General features: G+C 40.9%; 1 protein-coding gene across 3 annotated transcripts in view; it reads left to right on the top strand.

The window, feature by feature from the left end:
- LARS1 (leucyl-tRNA synthetase 1) overlaps positions 1-16,069 on the top strand; it is a 54,462-nt gene extending 38,393 nt beyond the window's left edge. The window contains exons 28-34 of one of the 3 annotated variants that reach the window (XR_008445886.1): positions 1,288-1,398; positions 4,383-4,487; positions 5,388-5,483; positions 6,940-7,072; positions 7,528-7,594; positions 8,370-8,510; positions 10,624-10,711. Coding sequence is in view for 2 of the 3 variants with exons in the window: in XM_054036758.1 (XP_053892733.1) it covers positions 1,288-1,398; positions 4,383-4,487; positions 5,388-5,483; positions 6,940-7,072; positions 10,624-10,829 (651 nt within the window). In the remaining variant the exon portion in view is untranslated. Of the gene's footprint in view, positions 1-1,287; positions 1,399-4,382; positions 4,488-5,387; positions 5,484-6,939; positions 7,073-7,527; positions 7,595-8,369; positions 8,511-10,623 lie in introns of all 3 variants that reach the window. The other 2 variants (XM_054036759.1, XM_054036758.1) reach the window with 2 other exon arrangements.
- Positions 16,070-16,770: the final 701 nt, after the last annotated feature.

The following is a 16,770-nucleotide window of genomic DNA, read 5'->3' as shown; positions in this document are numbered from 1 at the left end:
TTACAGTGTTCAGTAAAAATGGGTTTTGGCACATGATTGAATCCACAATGTGACCTATAACTTTTGACATTTTTAAAATAAAGACTGGCCAGCATTCCATTACTTTTAATCTTTTTCACATGTATAGATTAGTAAAATATTCCCCTCCCCCGCAATAACGTTTTTGAGAAAATATTGCCTATTGTCAGACTAATTCTGCCTTATTATGCAAGGAGGTTTAGAAGCATCAGTTCTGGTACTTGGTGGGTATGGTATTCAGCAACTTTGCAGGAAATTTGCTGAAATGCAATCAATTCTTCTCTCTTGTAAGTAATACAGTGTAAGGAAATCTGGCTTAAAAGCAGAAGACCCTGCTTTGCTGAACAGCTAGAACTGATCCTGTAATTGTTATTGTGCATGAACAATTGTTCTACTCGGCCCTGACAAGTCACTATCATAATTGATAGATTGTAAAGTTGTGTTTTTCCACCCTCATCTGTAATACCATGGTTACATTTCACATATGGTTGGAAATGAACAAATGTTGGTATTCTGAGGGTAAACCAAATTGGAGTGAAGTATGCATTTTCTTCACATCAGGGTCCAAGTCTGCCATTGGATGCAGAGGTGCAATGGTCACCGCTGCCAGTGAAAGTTGCAGAGCGAATATTTAATTGTGGAATTTGAACCTTAAAAAAAGAATGACCTAAGATACTGCTGCTTCACGTCTGCTTGAAGGAGAGTCTTGTTACACAAGATTAAAACATGTGGCGAAAATCCAGGCATACTTAATGTAATAGGTTTATGCGTGTTGCTTTACATAGTGAACAAAGACATTGGGTAACGTTTTCAAAAGTGCCTAAATCTCATTTTCGAAGTGATTTGACAATGGGACTCAGACTCTGCAGTCACTAAGGTGTTCTGAAAATATCCCTCGTCCCAGTCTCAAATAGCTTAAAATCTATGTGGCTGGGATAGACAGGATGCTTGGAGAAACACCGAGTTAGGAGAGTGAGGGATATACATCATAAGCAAATTGGTCGCCTGGGTGGCATATAGTCATGTTTTTTTTTTTTCAAGCTTTTTTTAGGTTTACTTTTTAAAAGTTACTTAAAGGGACTTGGAAGATCGTTCCCCATGGGATTGTGGGAGCAGGTGGATTTTGAGGTGTGTGCACTGTAGGTGGAGGGAGGACATTACAGGCATATGAGGAGTGTGAAAGAAGGTGCGGCGGAAAATGGTAAATCCCTGTGGAATGTGTTGATATTTGCTGTGCAGTCTTTAATGGATTGTTGTTCCATGTTGTAGATCAATGGAGGACAGTTGCCAGATAACAAAGTAATTGCTGGTGAATTGAACACCTTGCCGGAGCTGAAGAAATTTATGAAGAGGGTTATGCCTTTTGTTGCCTTGATTAAGGTAGGTGCCAGAGAACAGGACCAAGATAAGGACAAATTTTCAGTCGGGAATAAGAGAATTATCTGAAATGTAGGCAGTGCTATCGAATGGTTAGAGCATAGGCCTGGGTGTTAGGATTCTCTAGTCTATTCCTGGCTCTGCCTTACTCTGCCATTTTGGGCAGATCATTTAATCCCTCTCTGTTCAATTTCTTATCTGTAAAACAAATGATATATCCCCAAGAAGAAGAAATGGGGCTTTTTGTTGTTGTTAATAAAGCACTTTGAGACTGTTGGACAAAAGGTGCTGTGTAAATGTCTCCAATATGTATTGGCCTAAGTGAACTATGGACTAGTTGACACTCAGTAGCTTGCAACTAGAAAATTTATATGATTTGTGCCACACTGCTTCAAGTGTATCCCTCCTGCATGCATCAAATGCATCATCTCTTGTTTGTGTTCTCGGAATGAAAACTGGAAGAAGGTGGTGTTATGGGGACATTAAAAATTGTCTTAGCGGAATTCTTAGTATAGTTTAGAAGTTTGGCACAAATCTAGAGTTAGTTATTGGGCACTCAGTTTTTAAGAGTGCATCGGGGATTGCTGATCTGGATTATTAGTAATGGAGTGTTACCAACTCTCACAATTGTATCATGAGGCTCAAGTTACTTAGGAATTTTCTTAAAGCCCCAGCTCCTTGTCATGTAATGTTCATGAGAGTCAGAAAAGTAAGCTTCTATCCCACATGGTGGCACAGAAAAGCTCAAACACAAGAACTTGGAATGCTCAAAAACCAAAAGATCAATAGAGTCCAACATTTATTATATTTAAAAATCTCATGATTTTTAAGCCAGTGTCCTGATTTTGGGGGCCTGACTCATGATTTTTGAAAGCTTGAATGGGGAATGTTGATGGTGAATAGAAGGGGCTAAGGCATGAGCATGTGAAAATGTTACATTTTTTTCTAAAATAAACTAGAAGATGTTAACTTTTTTTTTTTAAACACATGTAAGCAATGTTATTCACTTCGTAGAGCAGTGAGTTTTATTGCACCATACAAATGCACGCTCGTTCTTTCCCTGTGCATCCAGCACTAATCTAATTACTCCCTTCTGCTGAAGCACACAATGTTCAGAGAAATAGAATGGGTAAGACCAGCTATAACACTCCCCGCTGACTATTCTCCTGGGCCAGTGTCTGCTGCATTAAAACATGCCAGGGGATATGGCATCCTTTTAAGATTAAACTAGTTTAATTCTTCCATCCCAAATATAAAACACACCATATGGCTTTTAGGGATTAAGGGGAGAAGATTTTGTTAGGGAATGTTCTGCTTTCTTGATGATGCAGAACTCCATTGATGTAGATGTTGTCTGTCTTGCTTTGGCTCCAAAAAGTCACAAGGTTCTGCAGTTTAGTGTTTTAACTGTTCAATGTGTCTCCTATACTGAAACAAGCCTATATTTAAAGATCCTATCTGATGCGAGGATGCTGGCACAAACTAGATGGCTTGCCTTCATCATGAGCTTCGGTCATGCTTACCACTTCACCTCCCTACGCATAAGGCTTATCAGACAGGCTCAGCATGTATGTTTTGAAGCAACAGTAGATAGCAGTTACATAACGAGACCTAGAAACATCCAGCCCAGATTTTTAATTTCCTAGGCCAATAGTTCTCAACCAGCGGTACACGTACACAGATGTCTTCTAGGGGGTACATCAACTCATCTAGGTATTTGCCTAGTTTTACAACAGGCTACATAAAAAGCACTAGTGAAGTCAGTACAAACTAAAATTTCATACTGACAATGACTTGTTTATACTGCTCTATATGCTAACTATACACTGAAATGCAAGTACAATATTTATATTCCAATTGATTTATTTGATAATTATATGGCAAAAATTAGAAAGTAAGCAATTTTTTCAGTAGTAGTGTGGAGTGACACTTTTGTATTTTTATGTTTGATTTTGTAAGCAAGTAGTTTTTAAGTGAGGTGAAATTTGGGGGTACGCAAGACAAATCAGACTCCTGAATGGGATACAGTAGTCTGGAAAGGTTGAAAGCCACTGGGCCAACATGCTATGCTCAGAAGTAGATTATTCAGCAACTTCATTGTACAAAAGATATTTCTTATGTTGTTCTTTCCATTAAAGAAAGGTTTTCTAATTTACAAACTGAAGCAAATTACTGATAGTTTTTTAAGATTCTTGGATATTAAAAAATCATGTATAAAAACAAATTCTCAATGGAGCAGAAAGCCACGACCACCTGAAATTTGACCTCATTAGACATTAAGGGAACAGTGCTCAGTTTGTGAAAGAAAGAGAGGGGCTGGAGCCTTAGCTTTGAAAAGGAAGTTCTGTTTTGTTCTCATTAGAGATTTCATACATAGGAGATGACATGCTGGCCCCTTTTGAAGTCAATGGAAAAAATCCCATTGATTTCACCGTGGCCCCGATTTCACCCATTGTGTGTATTAAATTAAATGTTGGAATTTTGAGTAACTGTGCTTTAATATACAAAGTACTTTTTTTCTATGAAGAACTTATGTCCAATTTCTGCCTGCCTGTCTCAAACTAGGTCATCAACTGGACTTCCTACTGTGAAGCAGCAGAAAAATGGCAGCTTACTGAGAGTGTCCTACAGTTTGCACATTTAAAGAGAGAGTGAAATGTTCACAGCTATTTCTATATACTTTTCAAATTCTATGTTAAAACGCATTCTTGCTTTTAAAAGAACATTCAGCTGTACAAATACTGGAGCTGAGGTTCGCTTCCCCTTCCATCAGTGTCAGTATCTCGCTGTAGAAACAGCCATTTCACTGTCAATTATAACTACTGTACTATAGTGCGTGGTGAAATTGTTGCCAGGAAAGAGCTCTAACAGCGAATAGCCTGGTCTACTCAAGACTGATGCAGCTAGAGTGTGTAGGTTCCCAGTTTTCTCTTCATTTACAACCTGGGAGAGTTTTAATCCAAATTTCCCTTCTTTTGACATAACAGGAAAATCTGGAAAAGAAGGGTCCACGTGTTCTTGATCTGGAGCTGGAATTTGATGAACGGGCCGTGCTCCTGGAGAATATAGTCTATTTGACAAATTCCCTGGAGGTTCGTATTCATTTGGGGGCATATTTTATTTGACCTTTATTGGAGTATCTGGAAGCCCAACACTTGCTGAGATTTTAAGCCTATCTAAATTCATTTCTGACTTGGGATGACCATGAATGTTTAATGTTTTTATCAACACTGACACGCACACTAACACAAAAAGCAGAGTTTGCTCTTATTGAGAGATTCTTTTTGTATGTACGGTGATGACCTCAGTGGTAACCCAGCTCTGAAGAGCCAGTTCTCTGGAATTGTGTCTGACAGAAAGTCAGTGGGAAAAGGCTCTTTGCCGGTGAACAGTGGAAAACGTCAGACAATATTCTGGCTTACTCAAAAATTACAGATAATCAGCCTCTTCCATGGGCAGAGCCATAGAGGGCTGTTCCAAGGGATGCCAGTGAGCATAGTCAGAATTCTGATGCGGTTACAGCTTTTGATCTTGCCATGGCAACTATATGTCATCTCCTCAATCTCCATGCCAGGGCATTTAGAGCTAGACTATGGTGCATGCTGCTTTTACAGTGCATGCAGATGCCAATTTGGGAAATTGAAGGGGAAAGCCTAGGCGCAGTTACAGAAAATAACTTATTTCAGGATTTCTAATCTCATGATATTTAGATGTAAAGCAATTGAATGCCTCACTTTCAATTCTGTAATCTATGCAGTCGGTGAGCGTAGCTACGTTTTGAATTCAATCCTCTGAGCAAGATCACCATGCTGGCAATAGTATGCTATCAACTTTTAAGTTTGCTGTTCCTGTTGTTCTTTGTTTTGCCTTTTATCAATGGGGATTGCCTTCCTCTGTACTGTAGAAACAAATCTACTTCAGTGGCCTGGTATCTCTCATTAATTCAGAGGGGATGATAGTACTTTTATTTCTTCTTTCCCAATGCACCAAAGCTGGATCATATCGAAGTGAAATTTGCTTCCGAAGCAGACGATAAAATAAAAGAAGATTGCTGTCCTGGAAAACCTTTTTCTGTGTTCAGAATGGAAGTAAGTTCAGAAATCCAGAGGCATTGGAAATACAGGGTACATCATTAACTAATTTAAAAAATAAAATGACTTTCAATTTGAGGATGTGTTCCCATCAAAAAATATATGCGCTGAAGGGCTAGATGGCTCAGGGCACTTTGTGACAGGACATGCTGGTTCATGTTAAGCTAAAATTGGTAAGGACTAAATTGTTGTTATCTTGCTATCCAGGAGCTTGTGATATACGAGTTTGTTCTCAGTCCAGTTCCCAGTGGATATGATTGCACAGCATAAATATCCATCCCCCTACTTGCACCTTGATCGGCGTTTCTGCCGAAAAAAGCCACAGACTGGATGTGTGTGGAGACTAAACTACCTTTTCATGTCTATAAGTGAGCCCTCTGGTTAAGGGCCAAAGCACATTGACAGGGTAATGATGGGGTTTCAAGTTATGTGATCAGTAGAAAAACCTCTCCTGTTGTCGATCCAACACCTTTCACAAGCACTGAATTAACTTAAAGAAGTGATGCTTGTTTTGTTCTTTAGATGTAGAATTTAACATGACTGTGATTGTGTCTTAAGTTGACTTTCAGTAGAACCTCTCTAACTTACACTAACTGGGAGACTCATCACAGATGACTGAATTTGGAGGAAACTTCCCCTCCCTCCTCCCCTCCCCCCCCCACTCACTCACTCGCACACAAGTGCACAAGAATAACGCTTGCTAGAGAGGGGTGGATAATCTTGTGGCTAAAGCACAGGGTCAAGTCTTGGGAGTACAGAGCCCTGGGTTCTATTCCTGGCTCTGTCATGAAAATCCTGTGTGGGCTTGGGCAAGTCTTGCTTCACCTCTCTCTGTCTGAAAAATGGAGCTATTACTCACCCTATCTATTGAGGGTATTGCAAAGCTCAGGGTCTAAAAAGGAATTTGAGCTCCCACATGGAAAGTGCTATTGTTGATTTGATGCATCCCAAAATGTGCTGTGATTTTGATTATGATAACTGCAATAATGTACTACTGTTTTGCATTGCATTTTGTGAAAACTTAACAAAGGCCTGTAAATTGAGACCTCATTACACCTCTCTGTAGTGAAATCTTTGAGAGGTAGAGTGAATAATAAGGCATGGAGCTCAGTGAAGTTCAGTGTAATGCTACCTTGTACCAATCCTTCAGCTAGTTATAATAATTTAATATGGCTATCTGGATATCTTAAAAGCAAAACACTTGAGTGTATTTAAAGAAACAGTAAGCATTGTTATACATATGCTGTAGCTTATTTTTTTAGGTCTGTGATGGTGCTTGCATCCATCCACTGGTATTAAGTATTTCTGAATAAAAGGTTTTCTTGTCCATCTAGAATGCAGTTGGATGCCAGACATTTCTCTTTGTTCCCTTGCTGGTTGCATGCTTCCTGTGCAATTCTACCCACAAAAAGCATGATTTAAAAAAAAATTGTTTATTCTTAATTTCTTACAGCCCAGCATATCTCTATTTTTGGTGAACCCCCAACCATCTAATGGCCACTTCTCTACAAAAATCGAGGTCAGGCAAGGAGATGGTAGAGATGCAATAATCAGGCGTTTAATGAAGGTGGACAGAGGAATCAAAGGTAAACGTTGGTTTGGAAGTACAGATATCACATTTCAACCAGGCAGTCTCTGAACAATTGTGCAGTTTCTCGAATTCCCAGGAGACATTGGGAAACAGGAGGCAGCTTGGCAGGTCTTCATTATCAACAGGAATCTCTTTCTGAAATTTGGCCTGTTTTAATAATTGCTTAGTAAGAAGCCAAGAGCTCTGTGCTCAGTAAATGTGAATACGGGATAAAGCATGGTGCATACTCCTTTTGAGGTGTAAAATTACAGAAGCTGAGGCATTATTGATAAGCAAATGAGTGTGCCTCTGATATGAACCCTTAATATGCACTGTCTTCCCTCCTTGGGGTACGTCCAGACTACCTGCCGGTTTGGTGGGTAGCGATCGATCTATCGCGTCTTGTCTAGACGTGATAGATCGATCCTCGAACGCGCTCCCGTCGACTCCAGAACTCCACCACTCCACCAGGGCGAGCGGCGGTAGCGGAGTCGACGGGGGAGCCGCAGCTGTTGATCCCGCGCCGTGAGGACGGGAGGTAAGTTGAAATAAGGTATGTCGACTTCAGCTTCGCTATTCCCGTAGCTGAAGTTGCATATCTTACATCGCCCCCCCCCCCCCCCCCCCCTTGTAGACCAGCCCTTGGTTAGTCCTTTATTATCCACCAAAAGAGCCACTTACTCTCTCTCTCAGTGATTTGCACAGTGGATGTGTTCTTGTGCCAGGGATTCCCAAAGGGGGGTTTAATGGTCCAATAGTCTGCTATATGGAGCTTCTTCCAGGAGGGTGAGGGCCTCTTAGGTTAGAGCCCTCTGAGGAGAATTGCCGGATTGCAATTTATTTTCTGTTTAGACATTTAAAATGAATTCATTGCGGAGAAGGTGCCAGATGGACATTTCAAAGCTTTTCTTTATCCTGCGAAGCTTCTCTACACCCCATATCCTTACCAATACCCAATCTACAGATATAATCTGTGTGTGGGGGGGGGGGGGGAGAGCTCTTTGTCACAGTACATCTCCTCCTTAAGGCCACTCTTTTAAGACAGTTGACATGAAGGCCAAACAGTGCCAACTACAATAGCATGATTTATAATGTGAACACTTGTCCTCTAAGAACCTAGACCGAAGCCGTTAGTTCATTTCAAATAGGGACCACTGAAAAATTGCCCCAGTGGTCTATCAGTCACTATTGACCTCTGCTAAATTGGAACCAGTGACCTAAATGTGAAAGGCTCAGTATTCCATTACGAGTCCCCTGAGCCATCCATTCCCTCCCATTTCTTAATACACTGAATGCCTTGTTTTAAATTTCAGACTCTCTAGTGTTAAAAGAAATAGGGGATAAGTACCAGCAGAAGCTTTCTGAAAGCACTTAAAGTTCATTGGCAGTAATGAGCTGCAGTGTGAAGGCATTAAGACAAATGCGTTTTGTCACCCAGGAGCCAGAGTCTGCAGGTAAACTGCTATAAATTCTGTTCCACCCCCCTTAGAATAGCTGAAGAGAGAGCTGTGTCACATAAACATCAAAAGGTTATATGCAGGTGCTGCAACCTCCTGTAGCAGCTCAGGGTGGTTTTCAACAATGAAAAATTGGGTCATGGTAAAGTTAATGTGTGTTAAACAAAACCAAAAAACCCATGGACTCTGTGCAAATATGAATGTGCCCATCTCGAATTCCCATTGTGCTAGGCTTGTGTGGTTTCCTATTTAGAGAAATTATCTCCAAAGTAACCTCCACAAACTTTCTCTTGGAGACTTCCAAGGTTGCTGCTGATATTCATGTGATTCAGTGTCTGTTCTTGCTTCTTTGCTTTCCAGACATTATAGCCTTGTGTCCTGTTGTTTGACTCCTGCCTTATGTTGCAATATTGCATCCCCCCATTGTAAGTGCCAGAGGGGCCGCATGCTTAAATAAAACGGAGGAAAGGAAACCCCGTGTTCTCCTGCCGACTCTGCCATTGACTTACTGTATGGTCCTGAGCAAATTCCTTAGCACATTTGAGGTACAGAGAGGCTAGCTGTACAATGGGGATAATAGCTGTTTCTCACTGGTGCTGTAAGGGTTGATTTGATTAATATTTTTATAGTGCCTTAACAATGAAAGTGCTTTGTAAGTAGTATAATTTCAGAGGTCATGTGGGCAGCATTTTTTTAGCGGTTACATTATCCTTTTCATTTTCAGCTAAAACAAGTATTTTTCTCCAGCTTACATTGATACATTGATTTGTTTAGCAGTTCCTAGTTTCTCCTTAATCACTTGCTAAAGAATGCCTTACTGGAGAATACTGTGGCCATCAAACACATTGTTGGAAAAATGTTACATTTCAGGCTAGTATGTTGAAGGGTAACAGTTTTCTTAAAGGGACAGCAGCTTTTCTTTGCCTGGAGACTTCGCTAATTCCAGAGCCAGACAAGGAAACCTCAAGCAGTGCAGACTGGCAACCAGATATGAAATGAAAACTGGACTTGGTCTACAGGCTTGTAACACCAAGGCTGCTTTTGTTTCCATGTGATTTAACAGCTTTCATTTGCAGTAATGCTTATCTCAAGAACAAAGAGACAATTTTATAGTGATGCATAGGGAAACAGTACTTCAAAAAAAAAAAAAATGCTCCAAGGAAGGAGTACATGGTAATGTGCATGGCAAAGCACAAACAGAAAGGACTCATACACACCGTTAACTAGAGCAGTGGTTCTCAAAGCCGGTCCGCCGCTTGTTCAGGGAAAGCCCCTGGAGGGCCGGGCCAGTTTGTTTACCTGCCACGTACGCAGGTTTGGCCGATCGTGCCTTCCACTGTCCGCAGTTTGCGGCTCCAGGCCAATGGGGGCCGCAGGAAGCTGCACAGGCCGAGGGCCATGCTGGCCACCCTTCCTGCAGCCCCCATTGGCCTGGAGTGGCAAACCGCGGCCAGTGGGAGCCGCGATTGGCTGAACCTGTGAACACAGCAGGTAAACAAACTGGCCCGGCCCGCCTGGGCTTTCCCTGAACAAGCAGCTGCCCTAGTTTGAGAACCACTGAACTAGAGTTCTGCAGACTAGCAGTTTGAAATGAATGAAAACAATAGAGAGAATAAATCAATGATTCTTCCAGATCTTTGTTGCTTCTAGGAGATATCACTGTTAAGCAAGTACCTGAGGAGTTTCTGTCTGATGAAGGCTAATGGTGAGAGAGAGCTTTATTCGACAATTAGTTTCTGGGCTTGTTAGTAAAGCTCTTGAGATGTGAATTTGTTGTTTGTGGTCTGTAATAGCTGCTGAAAAAGCAGCTAGTGTCATTCAGTGCTGAGCTTTAGGAATTGGGACTCCTAGGTTCTGTTCCCAATTCTGCTAGCAACTTGCTTTGTGACCAAATTGTATAACCTCTGTGCCCATTGGTAAAATGGTCATAATACATATCGCATATGGCTTGAGGCTTAATTGGTGTTTATAAAGTGTTGTGCATTTCTTTGAAGAAAGGTGCCTTAGAAGGGCCCATTATTAATTAAAGACCTTCATTCTGGTTAGTTTGGGTGAAACCCAAATCTGGGTATAGACTCCTGTGACCTGAGAATTGTTAATTCTTTTGTAGAGCTCTCTAAAGTAAAACTAATGCGATTTGATGATCCTGTGCTGGGCCCCCGTCGTGTTCCTGTGCTTGGAAAAGAAGATGCAGAGAAAACGCCCATTTTAGAGCAAGCTGTCTTCCACCTTGACCTGGCTGAGAAACGGGTTCGCATAACCGAGAACGGGCTGACAGCAGATATCGGCGACACAATTGTCTATCTAATTCATTAATTTGTGGACTACACCAGCTTGATCCAGGGTTAATATGATATTTTAAAACTCCAGAATGGCTTTGAAAACATCTGTAATGGACCAAGATAACTGTCATTTCTTAAAAGAAATGTGTTGCACGTCCCCAAAATCTTTTAAACATGGGTATAATGAACATTTTCTTCCTTCCCCTTGGCTCTTCTTGAAAAAAATAATTTCCCCAAATGCTGAGACAGCAAATTCACCTTTTTCAAGAGCTTCTTAGCTTTTTGGTATTAGACAAAGCTTTACGTGGTATTATTCTTGTCAGCTAGATACTGATTTCTGTACATAGAAGGTGATCAGCTCTCTCATGGATAGATTGATAAAAATAATAGAAAGCGGAAAAATTGCATTTACTTACACTGTCTGACTCTTTCAAAGATTGTGGTCAGGCTTTAAGCATAATGCAATGGATTTTTATATGGACCTGTAGCTCAGAAGGAATTGCGTAGTGAGGACCCCTCAATGAAAGCATACATGGAAGTTTCCTCATTGAATATAAAATATAATAGGCAAGCATTGATACTAACAATTGAGATGTACCTCAAGCACAGTGCTGTTAGTTGAGGCCTTCCACTTTTCTCTGTTCTTAAAATTGTTTGTAGAACTGTTTTTAAGTGGCGAGATGAAGTGTCCTTTTCCTAAACAGTTTCAGTTTGAACTATCCTGGCTTTTGGTATTCCAGGACTACCGAATTGTTTTTTAAAAATGAGCTGTTCTAACATAAGGCACCAACAGTACTATAAAGTATGTTCAGCTCATCTAGAGAGAAGTGTCTATATTTGGCTTGAGGATCAACACACACTGCTTCAGAAATCTTACACATACAAAATTTGCCTATGCAGATTTATATTTAAATAAAGGTCACTGGTGGCAGGCAGAACTGGGATAATTTGTTCTGTACAATCAGTCTTTGACTGAGTTTCACAACTTCTGATACTGCACTTCGCTTAGCATGTTACCAAGGGAAGATCAAATTTATAGTGGGGGTGAAAATAAAGGGAATAGTGTATTAGTCTAAGGGCAGGTCTTCACTAGTGTGATCGATCTATCAGGGATTGATTTATCACATCTAGTGTAGACGCAATAAATTGATCCCCGATCGCTGTGCCGTCGACTCCGGAACTCCACCACTGCCGAGAGGCGGAAGCAGAGTCAACAGGGGAACGGTGGCAGTCGACCCCGCACTGTGAGGACATGAGGTAAGTCGATCTAAGATACGTCGACTTCAGCTATGCTATTCTCGTAGCTGAAGTTGTGTATCTTAGATCAATTTCCCCCCCCCCCCCCCCCGTGTAGACCAAGGCTAAGAATTCTCATTATGATTGTAAATATTGCCATGTCGTTTTCCTCGTCTCCCGTTTCATTGTCCCATCTTATGATGTGTATTTTTAATGTACATGATGTGCCCTCTCACCATGGAGTGTGCATATACAAATGAAATTAGACCTACATTATTTGCCTCTATAGAGAGAACTAAAGCAAAATACCAATAAACCTCCACCAATATAAACAAACATTCCTTTGCCACTAATCCTTCCACAGCCCCACCAAGAAATGTTTGAGAAATAGGCCTTGTCTTGATCCCTAAAGATCCACCCTCACACCAGTGGGGGAAAATAAGTTCCATAGCCGAGGGCCACCCACTGAGCATGCCTGGCCCGCAGGGATTGTTAGCTTGAAGTCAGCTACCACTGCAGAATTTGAGGAAGAGGCTCTACTTCAGCTACACCCGGCAAAGCCTTGAATTGAACCCAGGAGCCAATACCGTTGTTTTAGAACGGGTGCCATTTGTTCTCTTCATCTATCACCAGCTGATATAGCAGCAGAGAGTAACTAATGATCTCAGCTATCATAGATGAACTCTATAGCTCCCCTCTTTACAAGTCAGCAGGGGGAGAGAGTCCAACGTGTAAGGTCACTGGCAAAGATCATCTAGAACCTCAGTCAGCGAGACTGTCCCAGTCTCTGTTAATTTTATCCTGGAAAATCCCTCATGGTATGAAGATCAGATGATTTCCAAGTGGGAGGTAGCCATGGTCAACTGCTTAGAACTAGAGCTGTGCAAATCATTGAGTGTTTTTTGGGGTTCCCTGGCAATTCTGAAAAATTTTCATTTCAGCTTGATCCAAAATGAAAAGTTTTCAGTGAATTGAAAAGTTGAAGAAAACCTTTGTTTTGGGTCAAAAGAAAACTCTTGTTTGATCCGCAACAAAATGTTTTATTTCAACTTCGAGCATTTTTTTACTTTAAAAAACCCAACCCATTTTGAATTGAAAAATCAAATTGTTTTTGTTTCAAAGAGGTTTAAACAAGATGTTCTGATTCTCCCTCCCCCCACCAGAATTGTTTAAAGGCTCTTTCGGCCAAATCAATTTGGCACAATCTTCAGGAATTCACGAAAGGTTGACCCAAATTTTTCATTTTTTTGCAACAGAAAATGGCTGAGAAACTTCACTCGGTTGTACTTGGCACCGTTCTTCTTCACATGCTCTGTCATGTCCAGAAGTATGGGTTTTACCGCTGCTGTGCCACAGGTCTTCAAGAACTCACATAGAAAAATCTGAAGTATTTAAAAATAAATAGTAATCCAAGCCATTTCTATTTCCTGTCCAATATCCTGGGCAGAGTGGCAGCCACCATCTTTTTCAATAACTTATTAACCAGTGTGGAAAAGGGGGTTGAGGGTGAAAGACACTGGTCCTTCTCTTGCCTTTTTCTCTGTGCTCTGATTTATTTCTCTTCAGACATCCAGGCTGCCTCCTAACGCCTCTTTAACTAGGGCTTGTCAGTAAGAAAATGAGCTATTTTAACTGTGCAATTACAGTGCCTGCTGAATGCTTGTCATCACAGCGGTAGGAACCTGCTCTGAAGTGTATATCTGTTTGAGAGGGAATTACAGCAACCAGGGCAGAAGTTATAAATATGCAGTGAGACTCGCATACCAAACCCCCTCTGTTTGTGTAAGTATATAAAACACTGACAATAAGACTCGGGTTTTTTGGCCAGCCAAGGAAATAAATGTTCAGAAGACTCCATGCTTTTGATGGAGTTATACTCAGGAGAAATAAATAGTTAGGTGTGTTCATAAAAGTGGGTAGAATTGTAGGCACAGGTATGTAAATACATATGTATACTGTCCGAATAAGATCTCCAGTGACCTCTTCATCAGCAAATCTGAGGTCGTCTACATCATCCCCATCCTCCTCAATCTTCTTTGCTGCTTTTGACACTATCACTTGTCCTCTTCTTGAAGTGACCTCACTGAGTTTGAGATCCTCGCCTTTCTACCTGTTTTTTCAACATGTTTAGTGACTTAAGGCAGTATATATAGCAGAGTGTTGCTGGTAGAGAGAGTAGTACAAATCAGAGAGTGAGGGAAACGAGATAAGGAGCCTTAAAAGGCAAAAAGGTTGGGAATAACAAATGGTGAGGAAGCCAGGGAAAATGAAAACAGATCTGGATGGTAAGTGAGATTACATTGGGCCTGATGAGGCTGACATGAAACCCACTTCTGGCACCCTCAGTAGCTCAGGCTAACACTTCTGCTTTTCTTCTGCCTGCCTTCTCTCAGAAGTGCCTCGCTGTGCTAATCTCCAACATCACCTATAACCTAGAGTTAGACAAACGATGCAGTAAACTTAACTAACTAGGTCTGACTATTTAGTTACAATCAAGCAGGAATAACTTTCATGCCCTCTACTCAGACTGACAGTGCATGATTTCATCCTCTTTTTGTCATGCCCTAGCATCATGTCAGTCCCTCTGTGAGCTTCCATTAATTGCCCCTGTCTCCATATGTGAGCAATGATCATTTTTGCCCCTCACCCCTATTTATAATGTCTTGGTCAGCTCAAGGTGTTAAGTCTTGATTAGCATTGTGCACTTTGCTGCTTCTGTTAGCTCAAGACTCAGCACCTTGCATTCTCAAGTTCCAGTCTTTGCTTTAAATTCAGTATCCTCATGAAATCTTTAATTCATGGCCTCCTAATTTCACACAGGTGTATATTGAACAGTGCAATGGGCTTTTTATACATTTCAAAGAATTCTTCTGAGTCTATGTAAAGGGCTCTTGAATAAACAGACCTTGCACATCACAACCAATTCGGTGTTTTGTAGGAGTTACCTCTGACCCTGGATCTTTTTCAAAGGATCTCCATACACCCATTCTCCTCTCCGGTGTCTCTGGGTAAACATCCCGCTTTAGGAGAACCTTTGTAGGATGTTAATGGTTCCTCCTACTCCTCAGGTTTTTCAGGCTCAATTGTCAAATAAAATCACTTCTTTAGACTCAGTATTATTTTTTCTTACCTATTTTTAGCAAATAGTTTATAGCAGATTGTCAGGGCTCTGAATGTCACAACTTGTTTGACTTTCCTTAAGCAACCCTCACTAACTTTGGGTCTGATACTGAAAACTGAGTTTTTAACAAACAGAGAAGGAGTGAAAGACGGGTAAGTATTTCCAGATGTGCCGCCGTGGTCCCAGTTCATAACACTGACACCAACTTCAAGCCAGAATGCTAAAGGTTTAGGTGCTACCCCAGGAAGGGACGATATACTAAAGCTGACCCTTCTATGCTGTTCCAGTAGGTTGTTGTTACATTACAAGTCTCCTCCTTTGGAATAAGGCCTAAAACCTTTCCACCAGCTTTGGTGGATATCCAAGTGGAAGTAACAAATAGGTGCTGCTGCAAATAAGTACAGATGTTATTGGCAACAATCCCCAAAAAGCCCAGCTGAGTTTCAGGCCAAAGTGTAGAATGGAGATGATCAAAAAAAATTTCTTAAACAGCTGCTTTCCTTGTCTGGAATCACCCTGGCTGGCTCCAGAAATTGGAAACCAAGCAAGCAAATAAATAATCCTGAAGTAGTGTGGACTGAAGTAGTTTGGACTGACAACCAGATAAGCAGGGCAGGCTGGACTTGATCCAAAAGCTTCTAACAGCAAAGGTTGCTGCTTGACCCTCCTCATTTAACAGATTGTGTTAAAGCTTATTTCAAGAACAAAGAAGATTTCAGACTGATGTTGCACAGTGAAATAATGTTTTGGTTTGCTTTTTAAAGAAGGCATCTAGGAGGAAAATCTTGTACTTTTCATTGTGAAGCAATAAACGAAGACAAATATGCTTCACATTTGCTCAAGGTTCCTGCAGTCCAGACAAGCTAGTTTTAAATGCATGAGAAGCAACTGATAAACTAAACTGATTATTCTTCCTAGTCTTGTTTTGTTTGTTTGTTTCCAGGAGATGTCACTGTTATGCAGCTACGCATGCAATTTCTGTCTGATAAAAGCTAATGATGATATAAAGAGATTTGTTAGTGTTAGATTCTCCTTATTAGTAGCAAAACTCTGGCCCTTCTTCACAGCCTTACTGGAAAAAGTTTGGTTAGGTAAGCTTTAACAGGGAATTGCTTTTAAAAAAACATTGATGAGCAATTTTTTGCTCATGCTAAAGTATAGTGTTGTCCAGTGGTATGGAGCAGAATGACTATCAAGGCTCTGCTATTAACCCTTTATGTGGCCTTGGGCAAATTCCGTTAATTCATCTGTGCCTCAGTTTCCCTATCTTTAGCAGTAGTATTAAAAGATCTTCCCTTCTCTCAGGAGTTTTGTGAGGCTTCATTAGTGTTTCTAAAACTTTGAGATCCCCTGAAAAGTGCTATAAATGTGCAAATTATTATGGCTGCATTACCTAAAGCCATCACAGATTGGATGAAATCCCAAATTGTGCATAGATTTCAGCAATCTAAAAATAAACTCAACACTGAAAATAGATTTCCTCTTTCTCTGTAGTCCTCTCCAAAGTGACACAAATGTGGCTTGATTTTCCCTCATCAGGTGTCCATCTTAGAAGATTCAAGGAAAACTCCAATAGCAACAATCTTTTACATGGGTCCTGCCAAAAACCATGTTAACC

The sequence above is a fragment of the Malaclemys terrapin genome, chromosome 8 (assembly GCF_027887155.1).
Source record: "Malaclemys terrapin pileata isolate rMalTer1 chromosome 8, rMalTer1.hap1, whole genome shotgun sequence".
In the NCBI taxonomy this organism is placed as follows: Eukaryota; Metazoa; Chordata; order Testudines; family Emydidae; genus Malaclemys; species Malaclemys terrapin.
This window is presented reverse-complemented; position numbering and strand designations above follow the sequence as displayed.